Source organism: Taeniopygia guttata, chromosome 2, assembly GCF_048771995.1.
Source record: "Taeniopygia guttata chromosome 2, bTaeGut7.mat, whole genome shotgun sequence".
NCBI classification, from domain to species: Eukaryota; Metazoa; Chordata; class Aves; order Passeriformes; family Estrildidae; genus Taeniopygia; species Taeniopygia guttata.
The window spans coordinates 143,631,641-143,649,960 of NC_133026.1; the positions used below are offsets into that span (position 1 = coordinate 143,631,641).

Consider the following 18,320-nt stretch of genomic DNA (forward strand, 5'->3'; position numbering starts at 1 on the left):
GAAGGGAACTCCTTTTTCATGAGTAAAAGGTGTGAGCACTCAGTCTTTGGGGTCATACTGCTGTACCTGTAAAAGATTATCAATCCATAAGTACCACTACAGAGTATTTTACCCCATTTCGTTTTTCCACGTCTGACAATTCTGAGCTCTGACATGAGCCATCCTATCCAGCATCCCCCTTGCAGGGGCTGCCCCACACAAAGAGGGGTCCCCACCTGTGCCACCCCAGTCCCCACTGCTGGCCCTCTCAGGGGCTGCTTTGGGAGGCAAGGAACTTTAATATGCTTTAATGTGGAGATAAAATGGGGGTTATTGCCAGGGAGGAGCAAAATCTGACAACCAAGGGAGGCAGGAGGGCAGGGGCTGCCAGGGGACTGTGCGATGGTGGGGAAGGGAGACAAGTGTGGCGAGAGGGAATGTGGACCAGAGAATTGTTGGGATTGGAAAACACCTTTACGATCATCTAGGAAAACCCAGCACTACCACAGCCACCATGAAACCGTGTCCCTAAATGTCACATCTATGAGTTTTAAATAACTCCAGGTGTATTAACTCCACCAGGTCCCTGCTCAGCCTGTTCCAGTGCTTGACAACCCCTCCCAGGAACAAATTTTCCCCAAGATCTAAGCTAAACCTCCCCTGGCACAACTTGAGGCCACCTCTTGTCCTGTCACCTGTGGAGAAGAGGGTGACCGCCCTCAGCCCACAGCCTCCTCTCAGGGGTTCTGGAGAGCCGCAAGGTCTGCCCTGACCGCCGGGCTGAACACCCGCGGCTCCCTCAGCCGCTCCCCATCGTGCTCCAGCCCCTTCCCAGCTTCGCTGCCCTTCTGCGGACACCAAGGAGGCGCGGGGCCCGTCCCGGAGCGCAGGGCAGGGGCCGGGGAGAGGAGGACAGGGGCCGGGGAGAGGCGGGCAGGGGCCGGGGAGAGGCGGGCAGGGGCCGGGGAGAGGAGGGCAGGGAAGCGGCGCTCTCCGACACTCACTGCGCACCATGGCCGCCCCCGGGCGCCGCCGCCATTCCCGGGCGCGCCGCGCTGCCACAGCAACGGCGCCGGGCGGCGCTGGGGGCGGCGGGGCCGCGCTGGAGCCGCGAGCGGAGCTGCGGAGCTACGGCGGCTCCGGGCGGCTCCGGGCGGCTCCCGGCGGCTCCGGGCCCCGCAGCTTCGGGCCCCGCGGCGGCTCCGGACCCCGCGGCGCCCCGGCCCTGCCTTCCCTCGGCAGGCGGAGATCGAAATCCCACGTCTTGTCCTTTGCGGGACACTTGTGTCCCCCTCCTGCATATCCGGCAGCTCGTTCGCCTCACGCAGTTTGGGCTGAAAGGTTGTTTTCCGTTGTTGGTGAAAGCAGCCTGTTCCGGTGATTCACCCTCTTTTACAATTTTAGAATCGTAGAACAGTTTAGGTTGGAAACGAGCTGTAAGATCACCAAGTCCACCCTTTAATATGACACTGCCAATCACCACTAAACCATGTCCCCCAGCACCAGGTCTACACCTCCTCCAAATTTTTCTAGGGATGGTGGCTCTGCCACTTCCCTGAGCAGCCTGTTCCAATTCTGGATCACAACTGGCATCAGATCAAAGTGGTAACATCAGGAAAGTCATTCTGTATTTCCTACCTGTCCTCATTAACCTAAAGGTCTAATCAAGCTGAGAGGGCACCTTCTACTAAACGGAAATTCACCTATAAATTTAAATAAGGCAGTAGGAATTTTTATAATGATCCAATTCATTTATTTAGCCATTTACCGCTGATGTAAATGCGACTCCCCACAGCCTCTCTGCAGCTTTCTATCTATATTGCAGATTAGAGGAGTATGAAGGTGCCATTGAGTTAAGGCTCCTGAGATTTATGGAGATGCTGAGACACAAAGGAGCAGAAGTATTTAATGCCCTTTGACTCCATAATATTTGTCCTGGCCTGTCTGACTGGATAAGGAACAACTCCACTCGGAGGACAGCGAGGTTTACACAGATGGTTGGATGTGGCCCAGGGCCCCTGCACAGAGTCACAGACATTAAAAAAGGGCCACTAATCCACCTACCTACACATTTATATCAAATTGCAGGCCTCTTCAAATAATAATAATTCGCTAGTAATATTTTTTTTTTTTTTTTACTTGGGAGCAGAATTGACAATCAAAGTATTAATTTCAAACAAGGAAAAAAATCTTGTTTTCACTATGTACAGTATTTTAAAGCCTGTGTTTACATTGTATAACATTGAAATGCATATATTATTTGGTAAAGCTAAAATCAAGGGGGAAAGTGTTCTTCCTTTTTTTTCAGGTATCCTAGATGATAATTCTGAAGAAAGGAATATAAAATCTGCAATTAATTAAATTACTAAATACTAAGATGAGTGGGTTGACTTGGCAGGATGCCAGGTGCCCACCAGCTTTTTTTTTTTTTCACACTTCCTAGCCTCAAGAGAAGATGAGGAAAAAAATATTATAAGAAGCTCAGGGATTGAGATAAGGGCAAGGACATCAAGCAAAAATTACCATCATGGGCAAAACTGATCCAATTTGGGGAAAGTAATTTAACTTTTTGCCAATTAAACAGACCAGGATAGAGAGACATAATGAGAAATCTAAATCCACCCTCCTTTTATTTCTCCTTTGTCCCCAGCTCAACTTCGCTCCAAACCCTTGTTCTTCTATGTCCTGACTTAAGCCACAGTTTGTTTTAATCAGTACTTACATAGGTCCTGTTTGATAAATCTAGTTCAGCTCCAGGACTACTTCCTCAAGCAGGTAATTTCTCACTTGTGATGAGCACAAAAGAAGACTTCTCTGTGCACCAGTGACTGAAAAGCTCTCAGAGTATGTTTTTCTCTTGTGAAGAACAGGTTTTTTTGTGACTCAGGATTAAATTATTCAGGAAGACAGTAAGCAGCACTTTGGAGCATGTATTTACAACACACTGGTCCTCACCTGGTGGTCTGGCACACACAGGGCAAAGTTAGGTGCTGAAGTATGTTATTTGCTGTTGTCTTTATTTTCACACAGTTGTTCTTCTTTTTTTTTTTCTCAAATTATGTACCAAGAGTTTTCAGCAGCACAAGCCTGAAATCCTAACATGAAGCAATGTACATGCCAGAGATAATGTAAAGAACCTCATTATAAACAGGACACTGGATATGAGAAGGAAGAAAAAAATCACCTCTGGCATGCCTGTCCCGAGGAAATTCAGTTTACCATTCAGTTTAATACATTATAACTTTATTTGTTACATGTGTAAAACAACACAATATGTATTTCTATGTAATGACAAAAATAAATTTTATAGCATTATTATTACAGTGTTAGCATTTATAGCATTATTAATACAGAAGTATTTTGAACATGTCTTGACTTTGTCCATATATACAATCATGTAAAGTGCTCCAAACCCAGAAAATTGATCTTCACGGACAAAGCTGTTGAAATATTGCAGCTGAGAATCTTGGCTGCTGTAAATCAGCTGATTGATACCCGCTCAGAATTTAAACCTATGTATTTTTATTTATTTCCTATTGAATTACTGTTTTTTTTCAAATATTATATTTTATTTTATTTTATTTTGCTATGGTGCTAGGTAATGTAGTCACCAGTACAAAACAAGACTTTATGTTTGCACTAAAGTACCAAAAAACCCTCCCCCAAAGAGCACATAATCTATAGGGCAGGACATGAACTCACAAATAAGAAATTCACTGAAATATATGCAATTTCTAATAATAACAATCTCCATTACTGAAAAATACTCTCAAATGCAAGAAATAAGAACAGGAACAACTTTACTGATATAGATATGCCAGAGATGGAGGGAAAAAAGCCAGCATGAGAAACCACAAAACAAGAAACAATATAAATGAAGTAACAGTTTTGCTCAGTGTATATAGAAATGTGCAAAGAGGTTTACAAAATAGTGCAGCCAATTCCTAAAAATGTACATAAAAAATCAGATTTTGCAGAACTGGACTAAGTTCTGCAAACTTAGTGGTCACAACTTGTATTCTGTACCGTGTAGTTTATCCCATATGACTTAAATAAAAGATGGTAATCTTTGTATGGTTTGGCTTCTGCGAGTAATCCTTTCAGGATAACTACAAACCAGACTTGCTCACAGACCAGGAACATTAAAAATTAAGGAATGGCATCAATATTATCATCTTCTACATGAACATTCCCCTATAAAGCACTATAAGATATATACTCAGGAATGACCCCGAAATTCAGCTGAACACAGCTGAAGTAAGAGAGTATAAGACAAGGTGTAAAGATCATATATATTAAAAAATCAATACATTTCAGACAATACAATTGTCTGAAAAAATACATTGGGGGGGTAGAAATCTACAGTTCAGCACTTCTATTTGATTCTTTTTCTCTATATAAGTTGCTATATTAAAGGGGAGTAAATGTTTAATCATTGGGGACAAAAACCCATAAAATTCTAGTTGTTTTCTCTGTTAGTATATGCATCAGTTAATCACTAATCAATAAGTGGTTTTATGGTGAGAGAATTACATTACACAGTTATCCTAGGCTTGATACTGTAGTTACCAGAAGATGCAAATACTCGTTACCTCTGAAAGTCTGGATTTACACATTTAGATAGGAAATTTTTTCTTCAGTTTTTATCAGAAAAATCCTGGCTTCAATTTTTTATTCAACAAGAAGAAACATATGATCATGCCTCTTTTGAGAGAAAAAAAGATTAGGCATGTCTTTATGTCAGTAGGAATATACAGAAGGGAACTGCCAAAGCCAACCAGTCTGAAAACTGACTCGAACTTTGTTAATTCAACATTCATGAATATCAAGGAAGGCAGATCTTAACAGATCCTGAGCACTTTATTTTTAGTCCTTGAACTCCAATTGAGAAAATATCCCAGGAGTTCCCTCACTCCAGATCAGAACAATTCTAATTTACAGTTCATATTTATGAATAGATAGATTATAGCAATTTACTGTAGACCTTTTTTTTTTCAATCTCAATCAGATTTCTTTTGATAGCTTACAGTGAACTAATGAGTTTACGGTGAACTCTTCTAGTTTCTAGTTTACTTTGATGACTGCAGAGTAATTACAGTTTTAGACTTTTCTCTCAGAATGGGATTTCAATTTCCAGATTATTATTTCAAGAGATTATTTAAACAGTAAAAATGTTTATAATCCTTTAGTTTTAAAAGTTATTTTAGTAATGGACATTTTATGATAGGCATAAAATAGATAACAAAATATTTACATGTTTTACATAGTGATATTTACTCTCAGTTACAGTTGTTTCTGTACTTTAAATAAAGATGAATTATTTAACACTTACAATATTATTCAAGTGCATTAACTATAAGTAAATATGAGGATGAATATTATAAGGACTGTTTTAGTTGAACAATATATCAGTTATCACATGTACTCAGCCATAATCCAAATCCATTATCTTTGATAGTATGTTGTAACAAGAAATTAATATATAAAACATGGGATTACATAATTTTTATTTTAAAAAAATTCACAGGAATTACAAAACACTTTTCATTATCAAGATAAGATACTACAGATATAGCACTCCTTGGCGTTATTTCTTTCAGGTAGTCACCAAGAACTGAAGCCCTATTTGACCGGAAGAAAAATAAAGCTAAAATTCATTGTGTTTTGGAGGAAGAATGCTGTCAAACCTGTTATTTTTTTTTTCCCCACGGGAACATGTAACCATGGCCATAAGGAGGTATCCAGGAGTTCGATGCTGAAGAGCTGATGAAAATAAATTGGAGGAGGAGGAAAAATGAAAACTGTTATTGAACTAGTTTCAAAATGCACAGAAGTAACAACTCTGATTTTAAGTTTTTACAAAGTGCAAGAGACAAGCACGTTTTGAGCTGTGGAAGGTCCTGTCTTGCAGTAACCTGTGTCAGTCTGTGTTTAGTTTAGCCCTGCCACACAACAAATGCCAAGTTCTCTACTCCATCCTGTTGCACTTGCTTTGGTTAACATTGACACTGGCGTTCAAACCCAGAGTGAGCTTTCAAGCTCTGGTGTTTCAGCCCTTACATAAACAGTTCCACCGACTTTAAGAAGTGCCATACATGGCACCCCCAGCTTGGCATGCTGTGAATAGGACATTTGGTCACCATAGGCAAAGGGATCAAATGCCTGCACTCCTTTCTAAAATGCTTTGTTCTCAGGATTAACACCCTCCTTCTAAGAGCTGAAAGAAAGGTTTTCCAGGTTGTGTCTGCAGCTGTGCAGATGCCTTTAGATCTCCGAAGCTGAACTGCACTCAACCAGGAAACTGATGAAGAAGGCTGTTCTATCCACACTATAAGGAACACAAACTGGGCACAGCTCCACTTGGTTCCTTCTTTTAACTGTACACAGTAAACTCATAAAGGAAATAACAGAAACAGGACTGGGATGACCAACTCCAAGTACAAAAAAATCAGTGCTCTTCTTTTAAGGGTTTGAGCTGCAGTGAGTCTTAGAAATGCTTGATAAACAGAAACTGGAGTGTGAGGATGAGGAAAAAGAATGGGGAATAGAATAATGTCTAAGTGTTTTTCAGATATTCTGGACTGATTCATATTGATGCTGCTTCACTGCTTCTGTGGAATGCAACCAGCTCAGAGCAGCACAGCACCTGGTCCTGCTGTTCAGTTCACACTTGGGAGAAGGAAGACTTGTTTTGCCTGTTACTGAAAAACATGTTTTCTCTGGGCTGAAGCACAGCAATTGTTAACAGCTTACACTATTTAGACACTGCTGCCAGACAACAGAAAGAAAATATATAATCCAAATACAATAAAAAAGGAATTGCAGACATAAAAGTGGAGTAATTTGCAGTGAAGACTGGCAAGGGTCCTGTAGCTAAACCTTCTTTTTATGAAAAGTCCTTTCTGTTCATACCAGAACCTTCCTGGTATGTTTGGACCCTAATACGACTCATCCCCAAAAATATGGAATATGGAATTCTTTCTAAACTTAAACATGTACTTACCAATTTTTCTTTATTTTTTATTATATTCTGTGGGAAAAAAAAGAATAATACATTTTTGTATGTCTTGATTTAAATCACAGTTTCTTAAAATTATTATATATTATCAATAGGTCCTGTTTGACAAATTCAGCTAAACTGCAGGACTACTTGTTTGAGCAGGTAACTTCTCACTTGTGATGAGCATAAAAGAGGCATTCTCTGTATACCTGCTGCTGAAAAGCTCTGAGTGTGTTTTTCTCTGGTGAAAAACAGCTTTGTTATGACTCAGGGCTAAGCTATTCAGGAAGAGGGAAAGCAGCACTTGGGGCATGTGCTTGCAGCACACTGGTCCTGACCTTTGGCAAACCTGACCTTTGGTCCTGGTGTCTTTGGTAAAACCACAGTTTTAGGGACTAGAGACATAGCAACAAACTGATACATCATCTGTCAAAAAATGGGACTGTCATTGCACTGGGGCTGTCCAAGTTGTGCCTTGCTGTTTCTGACTTCCAGTGTAACCAATTCTAAGGCTGAGGTCTGCCAGATTGTCTTGGTGCCTTTGCATACACTGATCTCCTGAACCCTGACAGTTTCAGAAACAAAAAAGATCCTCTTGAGCTTTACTTTCAGCCCATAAAAATTCAGATAAGCACAAACCTATTAGTCTTAGAAGTATTTTGTATTCTACACATTTAGAAATTTGGTGGTGCAAAAAAAGGTGGAAGAATGGTAATTCATAAATCCAGCACATCCATACTTGCTTTTGGCATGAAGGCATATGTGTGAGCTAATGGTGCATTGGAGAGGCCAAATTATAGCAGTTCTGTAGTCCCTAGATGTTGGTGATGTAACTAGCTGGGTTTTATTTCTTCCAGTTAAAAAAAAGGCTAGGTCTGGGAGTGGACTTCAGTGCAAGGCTTGAAAATGCACCTCTGGAATCTTAAATTACACTGTTGAACTGTGTCTGCATCATGTTATGGCATATTAGGTTTACCTCCTTTTTCTGCTACAACATTTATTGCACATTATGAAAAGACAGGTTTTTGAATTAACAGAAAGTTTCTATGAATACAAATCAGTAACTGGAAAAGCCAAATGCATCAGTAACTTCAGATCCCTCCTTCTATCTTCTGACATGAAAACAACAGGAGGAATCTCCTTCCTCTTCTTAATATAAAATTTCTAAATTCCTCCATTCATCACATGACACTGGAACCTCTTACCAAAACTTAGTTGTTTTGAAAAACGTATCGAGAGTGAAGAAAGATGGCACAGCAGCATCCTGGGACAAAAGAACTGTGAAATTAAAATGCAAAATCTGTAATGGATTGAAGGCTACATTTGTCCCCATTTGACCATATACTGCTCTTATTAGAATCATTAAGACACATGGATATACATCCAAGGAAAGAATTTGGTCCTCAGATGTGACTTAGTAAAAAAATTATGTTGGAAATAAAGAAATTCTATACTTACAAACTAAAATTATCAGCAACAAAGTGGCAGACAGTCCTCCCAGAAAATACCTGAGAACATAACGATACCCAGAAAGGTTAAAAAAACCCAAGAGATATTGGGTTAAAAGAGGTGAAGCCTGGGTGGGAGGACAAGGAAGGGTTTTTGCAGATGAACCCTCTGAACTCTGGTAGGTGAACTGTAATTTGAAACTTTAAATTATGTAAACTATTGAAGATAATCTTCTGGAAAGAAAGACCTCCGCATTCAGACTGAGAGAAAAACACACTTAGAAAGGCATGGATCCATTCTGATTCTTCTCAGCCTGCCAAAACCCCTGTCAAAGCACACTTGGCAAAGTAGCTTTCATATCTGCATACATATTTCTTATTTTTGTGCCTATCTATATAGCTCAGATATTTGCCTGCATTGACTATCATGTGAAAATACATTTTCACAGTAAGTTACATATAACTTTGAAATTTTTTTCAAAGTTAACTTTGAAAACCTTAATTTTTTATTCACCAGCTGAAATGAAGCAAGCACTCATGTCAGAAACAGAAAATAAAATAAATAAAAATTACCTTGTACATACTGAAATGATTAAACACATGATCAGTGCAACCATCTGAGAAATGACATTTTTCACTGTCCTGGATTCTAAAATAAAAATCAGGAAAATAATGGGTTTTAATGAAAGTAAATATATTACAGGAGGTGTTTGCAAAGGCTACCTTCAGCCTGTGAGACCAGTCTCTTCAGTTGCTTTTAAGGAGAACTTGCCTGGAGTGATTCAAAGCAGAAACCTAATTTTTATGCTCTGGGTGTTTCTCAGGAGTCTTTTTCCCCCACAACTACAGAAACACTGTGCCCTCCATGCTCTCAGAAAACAAGCCTTTCTGCATAATTGCCTGTTTCAGTTTTTGCTCCCATGCCCTTTCTTCCATTTTCCTCTTCACTCCTCTTTTTTTTTTTTCTGAAAAATGGGTGAGGGAAAGATGTGAGCAGGGGGTATTAATCAAATACCACTTTTATGATCTTGTTATTTTAATAATTCATTTAAAATATATATTTTAGTAAATAAATTCTATTCTGCAAGGGGCTAGATTCATATTTTTAAAGTATTTTCACTTCATTCTAAAAATGAGGCATGCCAGAATAAGAACATAACATACCTGCATTGCTCCAATTTTCTTCATTTGCATTTCTCATAAATGAAGAGAAGGATTTTGAAGCACAGAGTGGTTCCTCAAAATGAAGAAACTCACCATCTTTGGTGAGAAATGCTCCACTAGATGCTGTAATCTGCCTTTGTGACACATGGTTATTATATTCAGAAGAAAAGTCTGAATCACCTACAAGAAATGCACGTATAACTGAGATTGCACAAAAGAAGAGCTCTGAGACTTTGTATTAATGAATTTAGGAAATTATTACTGAATCACAGGATTCAAATGTATGCAGGAGAAAATATGCAGAGTAAAGACAAAACTGCATAGAGCATAACAGATAAAGCTATTGAAAGAGCCAGGTGAAAGCATACAGTATTAACTACACCAGAATAAACATTCCTGGTGATGACTTTGCATTCAAATTCAGTCAAAAAATGACTTTTTGGCATGGAGATCTTTGCAGACTCATACTCAGTTTTAATGCCAGGAGCTCTGTTTATCCCTTAGAGTTCTGTATTTCTTTCTATGCTTTACCTGCACACCTTGACAGACATCACCTGCATAACTTCCAGAAAGAGATACCCAGTTCACACTAAACACAGACTGCAATGTTGTATCTTGATTACCAGGTACCTGACCAGGGCTTACCAATATCACTGTGACTGGCTTCTAGTTTACTGCATCCATCAGGCCAAGGCTCCTCTACATGGGAGAAATCCATCCTGCTGGGGATGGTGGAGCTGAGCCATGAGCTGGAGGCACTGAGATTAAACAAGCTGTCAAGAGAGCGACGGATTTTCTTCCTTCGCCTGAACACACTAGAAAGAAAAGATATGTTGCCAAGGAATAGAGCTAATTATTCTTGTTGAGCAGGGACAGAGCTCTAAAGCTTGTAGGAATGATATGAAAGAACCAAGTTCTGGGTGCTGCTCCCAGCCCTGCTCTGGACCCTGGGCATGTCACTTGGAGTGGCTGCTGCACACCACAGTATGTCAGGGAATGTATTAACAGCAGGGCTGATCATGCTGTTGTGATATTGGGTGCTGTGGTACCAAATGATATCAGAGCTACTGCTTTCTGATAGTACTGTGAGTGCTACCTGTGATTTTCACTGCTCTATCCTATTTGGGGTAGTCTAAATCCATTGAATTCCAGGTTTTTTGGACTACATTTTACATACCTTTTTAAATTGTTGGTCTTCTGAATCATGAGATGTTTTTCCCCGAGTAAGAATTCCAGGACCAGACCTTTTTATTTATATATATGTATGTATGTGTGTGTTTTAGACAAAGATATTTTTATATATATATATACATTTTTCTTAGTCCTTATCAGAGTAACACTCCATTGGAAAAATGAGCTGTAGCTCTCTTATTTTCCTTTACTGGACACAATTTCAATTATAGCAACAAATTATAGCACTAAAGAGTTTTTAGATCGTAAGATATACTGAAAATCAGGTCATTTCATTCACTGCACTCTCTAAAACAATTGAGATGTTCCCAATCAGAAGTAATGTCAGTCTTATGCCAAGCAAAATGTCGACAGCCACACTTCTTGATACACCTCTAGATAAGGCCAGAGATGTGGAGGCAACCGCCAACATGGAGTGCAATCTGCACATAGTTCACTTACCGAAATAAATTCTCTTTATATGTAACATTTGTGTGGGATGGTGTCAGTGTTATGTTGCCCTCTTCATCAGACAGAAAACTGTCTTCTCTCAAAACATAATAACCATTAGAAAGCAGTCGAGGGCTGCGGCGGCATGTAGGAAGGGAGCCTGTCAGAGGATTTGTGGAGCACTCATAGGCAGGATCCTCATCCAAAAAGGCACAAGCACAACTGAAAAGGAGAAATGACAAGCCTCTAATTTAGAGAAGGTTTGGACAGAGCAAACCCATGATTTAATAGTAATGAATTTACATTTCAAGCTATTGGATACTGGTAATGACATAGATTTAAAATATATGGATGTAATGATATTACTCTGTACTAGGGGGTTTCAGCCAGCTGACGTGTGCATCACATGTTCCAGAGCTTCAGATTACAGGAGGGACACATGCCAGGGGAGCATTTCCTGAAGCATGGAGCCAGCTTGAGCTCAGAAGTGCTTAGTGTGTTTCTGTGGCAGGGCTCTCGGCCAAGGAGTCCTGCCAGACCTACACCGACCTGGAGCCATCAGAGGCATTCCAGTATCTGGCTTCTCTGAGTTCCTCTACATGGCAGAATCCGGGTGCCCCTGAGCCAGGCAGGATTTACTTGTTTTTTGATAAACTACCCATGCTTGGTGAAGATTTAAGAATATGTGACTTTTAATTCTCACAAAACCTAGAATGCCATGCAGCTGGAACAACATGGGATAAAGCCCACACATTGTGATAGCTCTATCCAGCACTAAAACACAATTGACTTTGCAGTTAAATACAGCACAGAAAAATATACTCTCTGGTGTTCAACTAGAAGGGAGTAGTGACAGAGGTGAAAGGATCTAAAAGTTGTAGACATTGTACTTAGTTTAACTAAAATTTAATTTATGGTTATACCTTTCCTCTTAACACCTATGAGTTACAAATTGCCATGTAGTGACATCATGGAAAGAAAGGAAGACACCAGACTGATTTAGTGTCTGACCTGTGTTTCAGTGAGAGGTTTAACTGAAACCCCATATGGCATGTCACAGAGAGATACCATAATTTCAGTGTAGGGAAAAGCAGATTCAAGAGAGATACTCCAAAACCCTGTAATTGCAAAGCCAGTGTTGCCAACCTCCACAGCAGTACTTCTGAACTTCCATTTAGAGCAGTAATTAAATTATTATAAGCACTACATTTCTCAGAGACCCAAAAGGACTTCTACAAAATCTACGCCAAAACAAAAATAAAATTAAGTATGCGTAACTTTCCTTAATACCTTGGAAAAATATGTCTTGAGGGGCTGTGTCTATGCTCTTCATTAAATGGTGTTGAACCTGCAGAGGCAAAGGTGAAATAAGAAGGAATTGTTATCATATTCACTGACAGGTAGCTTGTGCATACCAGAAAGAAAAAAAAAAAAAAAAAAAAACCCACACAAACAAAAAAAAAAACAAAAAAAAAACCCCAAAAAACTAAAAAGGAAAAAGAAAATTAAGGGAAGAATTAGAGGAGACAAAACATATGAAGGAATTGGGGAAAGACTTAGTGTTTATAGGAAACTCATCTCAACCAGGACAACAGAGAATCAGAGCCAACAGAAATCAGATACTTGTACTCTGCCCAGATAACAGACTTGAGAGAAATAATTATTGACACAAATACAATAACTGCAGTAATTTTAAGTTGTTTTTCCAGAAATCTTCTTCATGCCAAATCTAGAACCTGAACTGGCACTAGATACAGAGTAAAATGGAAAGACCATCATTACCACTACATCATATTTTTCAGATGAAAATTGCAGACATAGCACAATGAGCATAGGAATTGCTACAGTGACAAATATTTGACAGTAATATTGTGGCAGGAGACTAAGGAAATAGGATTTGTATGGATTACCGTGGCTCAAGTGTGTAAAGTGCTGCTAGATGTTCCTCACCTGACAGAATCAATGTTATGAAATGTGAGCAAGGGTTATGCATAGGGAGAATTTATGTCTGTTATTACATGAAAAGATAAAAGATATGATCTTTCCCTATATTACCTTGTCTCTCCTGAATCCTTAGAGCTTCACACTTACAACCCTGTTAATAAATGCCCATCCTTAACCTCTGAGAGGAGATAGGGCTAAGAGAATTTTATATTTTTATGTTCAGTTATGAGCTAAGGCAAAGCAAAGACAGGAAGGTCAGGGTTTCCACTTTGGTAATCTTGTTTAACCTCCTTGGGAGCTCAGCTGTCAGTCACAGGCTGGGTGTGAAGGCTGACTCAGCCTTGGGACCAGGCAAGGTGATGAAAAAAAGAGAAGTAAAACATTCAGGGTGTTTTTTACAAATCAGTCCCATTACCCTGGTCCCATAAATACTGGCTCTCCTACCCTTTGGGAAAAAAAAAAATCACTTTGTCATTAATGAATTATGCTCTAAGGGCCGCAAAAATAACTAGAGGAGGAGAAAATGGAAAGAATTTGGTGGAAGGTACAGAGAGATCAAGAAGCATCAGTCAGAACGCCACAGAGCAAGTTGTACAAACAGTGGGACCAGTGGTGTATTTCATAGTTTGACATGTATTAGAGCTATTTTTAACATACAACTACCTCTGAAATAATTTCTCTTATTTTAGGCAAAATCATGATTTTTAAATGTGTAAAAAGTCTTATATTCAAAACCAAGAAATGCATTCAAACTCTAGAAGAAAATACAGGAAGGAGTCAACAAGCAGTTTGTAGATCTGGATATAAACTAAAACCAACAAAATCCTAAGTCTTATCAGTCAAAAAAGATCCCCTCCACAAGGTATTTATGTATCCAAATTTATTTGCTCCTGGAGTTGATGCAATATGTGATGTGCCATACACATTGAAAAGGACTGTTTCATATACCCTAGGGTAACAGGGAATATAGATTATCTGTAAAAGAGTTTAAAAATAAATGGAAACATATTTTATTTTGTCTTGTTTGAAAATCAGGATGTGTAAGATAATATCAGCGATATTAGGCAAAAGTAACTTATTCTATGGAAAATTTTGTTTGAAAAGGATATATAGAAGTAGATGTCAGGATCAGTTATATCTAGCACAATTCCTTAATAATCTAAGAGTGAAACTTTCCAGCAACTGAAACCCACAGCACAGCTGTATTACATGCAATTCTTTCAGTTATGATAATAAAAAGTAGCAACATCTAAAAAAGAATGACTTTTAGGAGTGGCAGCTTTCCTATGGGGTAGTGCTTTCACTAGAAAATGTTGACACATACTGATCACAGTGGCAGAACAAACCACAGTCCTTCTGTTCCTTATTTGAATTCTCTCATAACTTTGCAAGGTATGTCTCTGCAGGATGTTTATTTGCCATTCTCCAGAGAAATAAAATTTAAGGTAGAATGGAGTATATTCATCTATTTATAAAGGAAAGTGAGCAATATACACATGCAGATATACTACTGGGGAGGCGAGGCATTTCCCTCTTTTCAAGAACAGTTAATAAGCAGCTATAACTTGATTTTAAACTATTTTAAGTAACGATAAGATCAAGCTTCTGTGAACAGTCATAGAACAGGCAGTCCAACAGATTTGTTTGCTGACCGTGATCAGGAAAATCTTTGGCTCATGCATAATGAAGAGAGTTCTTGAAAATAATTTAATCAATGATGGAGAAAAATGGAAACATTTTGTTGTAGACAATGCTGCACAGTGTTCTGCTTTTGTTTAATATTCAGTCCTATTTCTGTGCTATTAATAGCGTGAGAAGCTATAGTAATGACATGACAAAACAAAGCTTCTCAACCACCACTGTACAATGGAGCAGTGGTATTGTATCTGTAATCCACAAAATGTGCCACCAACACAGCATGTCTAAACTATGAGAAAAAGCCAACAGCTCTATGAAATCTTACTAAAAGTGAATCTGAGGTGAATGTGGCAACATTTTATGTCAAGAATCCAAATAAAAATTTAAGGCAACAACCCCCATTGGATTTCAAAACACACAAAAGTTTATGTTGTAATATAAACAAAAAGTCATTGTCCAAACCAGTCAGTTTTAACTATCTTTCCCTTCAAAAATTAAATTAGCGTCTAAGCCAATGATGCCTTCCATGTACAATCTAAATATTTACATTAGTACCTACCAATATATAATGCTAACTATTGAAATAGCTGAAACCCAGGCAACCAGTTTTATTCTATTTTATCTACCAAACAAAAGTGTTTACAAAGAGTTTTATTTGTTCACACATATCTGTTGTTTCTGAAGAGCAGTTCTGGCTTTTCTCCCTGCAGGTAATGGTAGCAACATTTACAAACCCACAAAACATCCTGAAGAACAGCACAGAAATTAATCCAAAGCTTAGCTATTCCTCAGCTGACAAATATATTAAGAGATAAATAAGTCTAAAATCCTTCAAACCTGGAAAATCCATTTCACAATTAACACAATGCGTGCCAAAGTGTTCTCTCCGGCCCGAGTGCCCGTGGGACGGCTGCTGGAGCTGTTCCTGAGCAGCTTCCCGGGAGCGCTCAGCCCCGGCCCCCGGGACAGGCAGCTCCGGCAGTCCGTGTTTCCTTTTGAAAACAGCCCGTGCAATCAGCGGCACCCACCCCAGTGAGGTCACATTTCCTGCAAAGCAGCCTCACACCAGAAGCATTCGCTCAGAAGAGCAAAGCGAAGATAAAGATTAGCCCAGCGAACCTCCCGCCGGCTGCTGTGAAAGAGAAGAGCCACTACAAATAACGCCCTGCTCCAATGATCGTACAGAGAACAAAGGCACAACATTTTCTCATCAGTGACACAGAGTTTTGTTTCAGATTTGCTCTTCTGCCTCACACAGAAAACGTTCAAGTTTTGTATACAAATCAATTTGTTGAAATACTTGTGAGCCTGACAGGCTTTGATGTAAGAAAATGATCCAGTTACCAAAAAACAACAATACACTCTGCAAAAGCACTGTTGTACATGTTATAAATGAAAATTTGTCCAGCCAAATTAATATGAAAAATAAAATATTTATTTTGCAATCAAATTTTATCTAGCCAGCCACAAGGAAAGAACAGAGCTGAGCCCGGGGTCGGCCCTGGGTGTGCAACAAAGAGGTCAGCCTCAGCAGAGGTTTTCCTCTATGCCCACACCTCCATCCTGGTACAAGCGGTTTTTATAGGGAAAATTCCGCCTGAGGCCAAGATTTCAGCAATCAGTCTTTTCTTCTATTCAGAGTCCATATGATAATAAGACTTTCTTTTTTGGTGATGAGGGAGAACAATTCAGTGTCCGGAGTTTGTTGAATCCCTTGATGAAATTTACGGGAATTCGGGAACGCTGTATTCACATGTATCTGCCTGAGGATTTCCATGATATCCATCTCGGGTTGTTCACGGGAATGATCAGCACCTGGGGTTTCTGTATCTCCCCAGCCATGGCCCATCTCCTGGCGAGCTGTACCTTCTTACTTGTAAATCAGTTTCCAATCTACACCCGGTCTCACCTGCGCCTGTGAGGGTGGGGGGGGGGGGAATCCTAATACAAACATGTATACTCTAACAAATATTCAATATCACATATATCATATTAGAAACGGCGCAAATTATATCTACTACACATAACATACAGAAGATACATTCGGTCAGAGTTCAGAGCTACGTTTCACAGCTGAAAACATTACTGCAAATATATGCCATGCAATGTTAATATAAATTACATAGAAAGGAGAAAGGAATAAAGCCATTTGTAAACATAGTCATTGCTGCATGCTAAATGTTTCATACTCTTGTAATGTATCCATTCATCATACCTTAAAGTATAAAAAATAAAGTCAAATCCACATAAGAGAAACAGAGCCTGAATAAGATATCCTGGCAATCAAAGGATTTGGCTACAGAACTATTACATACAAAAGTAATATAAATCAGCTGCTTGACACTGAATTGTACAGCCTTAGGGGGTAACACTTCATCTCCAAATAGATAAAATAATCTAGTAGTTTTCTTTCCTGATGTCTGTATCTATCACTGACAAAAAAATGAAACCATAAATCTAGTAAAATATGATTGATTTTATGATAGTTTGTGCGTTTTTTCCCCTTGGAGAAGGAAAAATACTTCCACTGATAAAAAGAATGCAAAAACTTCACCTCCCAGAAAAGGAAACAAAAATAGGAATTAGGCAATTAGGATGTTGCAAAATGCCTTCTGTTTGTGAGTTAAACTAAAATGAACATTTTATGATCCTTTTGGTCAAACATGAAAATAGGGAGATAGTCCATTTTCACATCAGTTCTTTTAATTTAGTGGAATTATGTCAATGAGGAAATTAAGTCCACCACTATTTCCATGGACTTCATCACAGCAGCATTTCCCTGGCCACCCTGCCTCTCTACAGGCAATGAATTTAAATTCCCAATGATCTTTAAAACTAGGTCACTTACAGAAGAATTTCTGTACACACAGGAATTTACTCCTTGGGCATATTTTTTGTTTCTTTTCTTATTCTTTTCAACAGGAAGCAGTTAATTCCAAGCTTGAACTGCTTTTCTGAAGGACATTGGCATTTCATGTTTGTCTATATAGTTAAAATATATTTTGTCTATATCATATTCAGGCTTGGAGGTGTTTTCTTTTTTAATCACTGCTATTTGTATCCAAAATGCAGTGTTCCACAAGCTTTTGATGCATAAATTTTGTGCATTGGTGAATGTTTTATAGGTGAGTGCTTGACTATAGTTAATACACACACAAAGGTTTATATACAGCTTTTTTTTTCTTCACCCTGTAGCTCCTCAAATTTCCCACTCCACCACATGCCCTATCTCAACAATAACCAGGTTTCAAATTTTACAAAATGAGTGCGCCAACAAGCTTATTTGCAGTAGTTTTATGCCTGTGGCACACATTACCATTCAACCCACAAAAGGAAGGAAATTAGAAATTACGATACTAAATACCACCCATCTTTGTACACTTCTCCCAGGCTCACTCTGCTTTTGATGCAACAGATTGTGCAGGGTCTGACAGTCCAGGAGAGGTGGGGCTGGGGCAGCTCCGTGTCTGGGGCCCCACCAGCATTGAGGCTGAGCAGTACCCCCGGAGGGACTTGCAGGGTGCATT

The 18,320-nt window shown here is 39.2% G+C and overlaps 2 protein-coding genes across 4 annotated transcripts in view; both read right to left on the reverse strand.

The window, feature by feature from the left end:
- The window catches only part of DNAAF11 (dynein axonemal assembly factor 11), a 42,455-nt gene extending 41,311 nt beyond the window's left edge, over positions 1-1,144 (reverse strand). The window contains exon 1 of one of the 3 annotated variants that reach the window (XM_030266715.4): positions 991-1,144. In XM_030266715.4, the coding sequence (XP_030122575.4) occupies positions 991-1,018 (28 nt within the window). In that variant the 5' untranslated portion in view covers positions 1,019-1,144. Of the gene's footprint in view, positions 1-983 lie in introns of all 3 variants that reach the window. The other 2 variants (XM_030266716.4, XM_072925020.1) reach the window with 2 other exon arrangements.
- Positions 1,145-8,180: 7,036 nt separating this feature from the next.
- Positions 8,181-15,777, reverse strand: TMEM71 (transmembrane protein 71). Its single transcript, XM_030266720.4, has 8 exons — positions 15,631-15,777; positions 12,502-12,559; positions 11,224-11,433; positions 10,237-10,406; positions 9,592-9,771; positions 9,001-9,076; positions 8,438-8,487; positions 8,181-8,257 (listed from the first exon to the last, which is right to left on the reverse strand). Exons 1-8 carry the CDS (start codon positions 15,641-15,643, stop codon positions 8,181-8,183), a joined length of 834 nt encoding a protein of 277 aa, XP_030122580.4. The 5' UTR covers positions 15,644-15,777.
- Positions 15,778-18,320: the final 2,543 nt, after the last annotated feature.

What these genes read in the sequence shown, in the direction of transcription:
- TMEM71 (XM_030266720.4), bottom strand. An exon ending in AGCCAGTCACAGTGATATTG is followed by an intron (nt 9,772 to 10,236) that starts GTAAGCCCTGGT and finishes CATTTCTTGTAG; the next exon opens with GTGATTCAGACTTTTCTTCT. An exon ending in GTTGCTGATAATTTTAGTTT is followed by an intron (nt 8,258 to 8,437) that starts GTAAGTATAGAA and finishes TTAATTTCACAG; the next exon opens with TTCTTTTGTCCCAGGATGCT.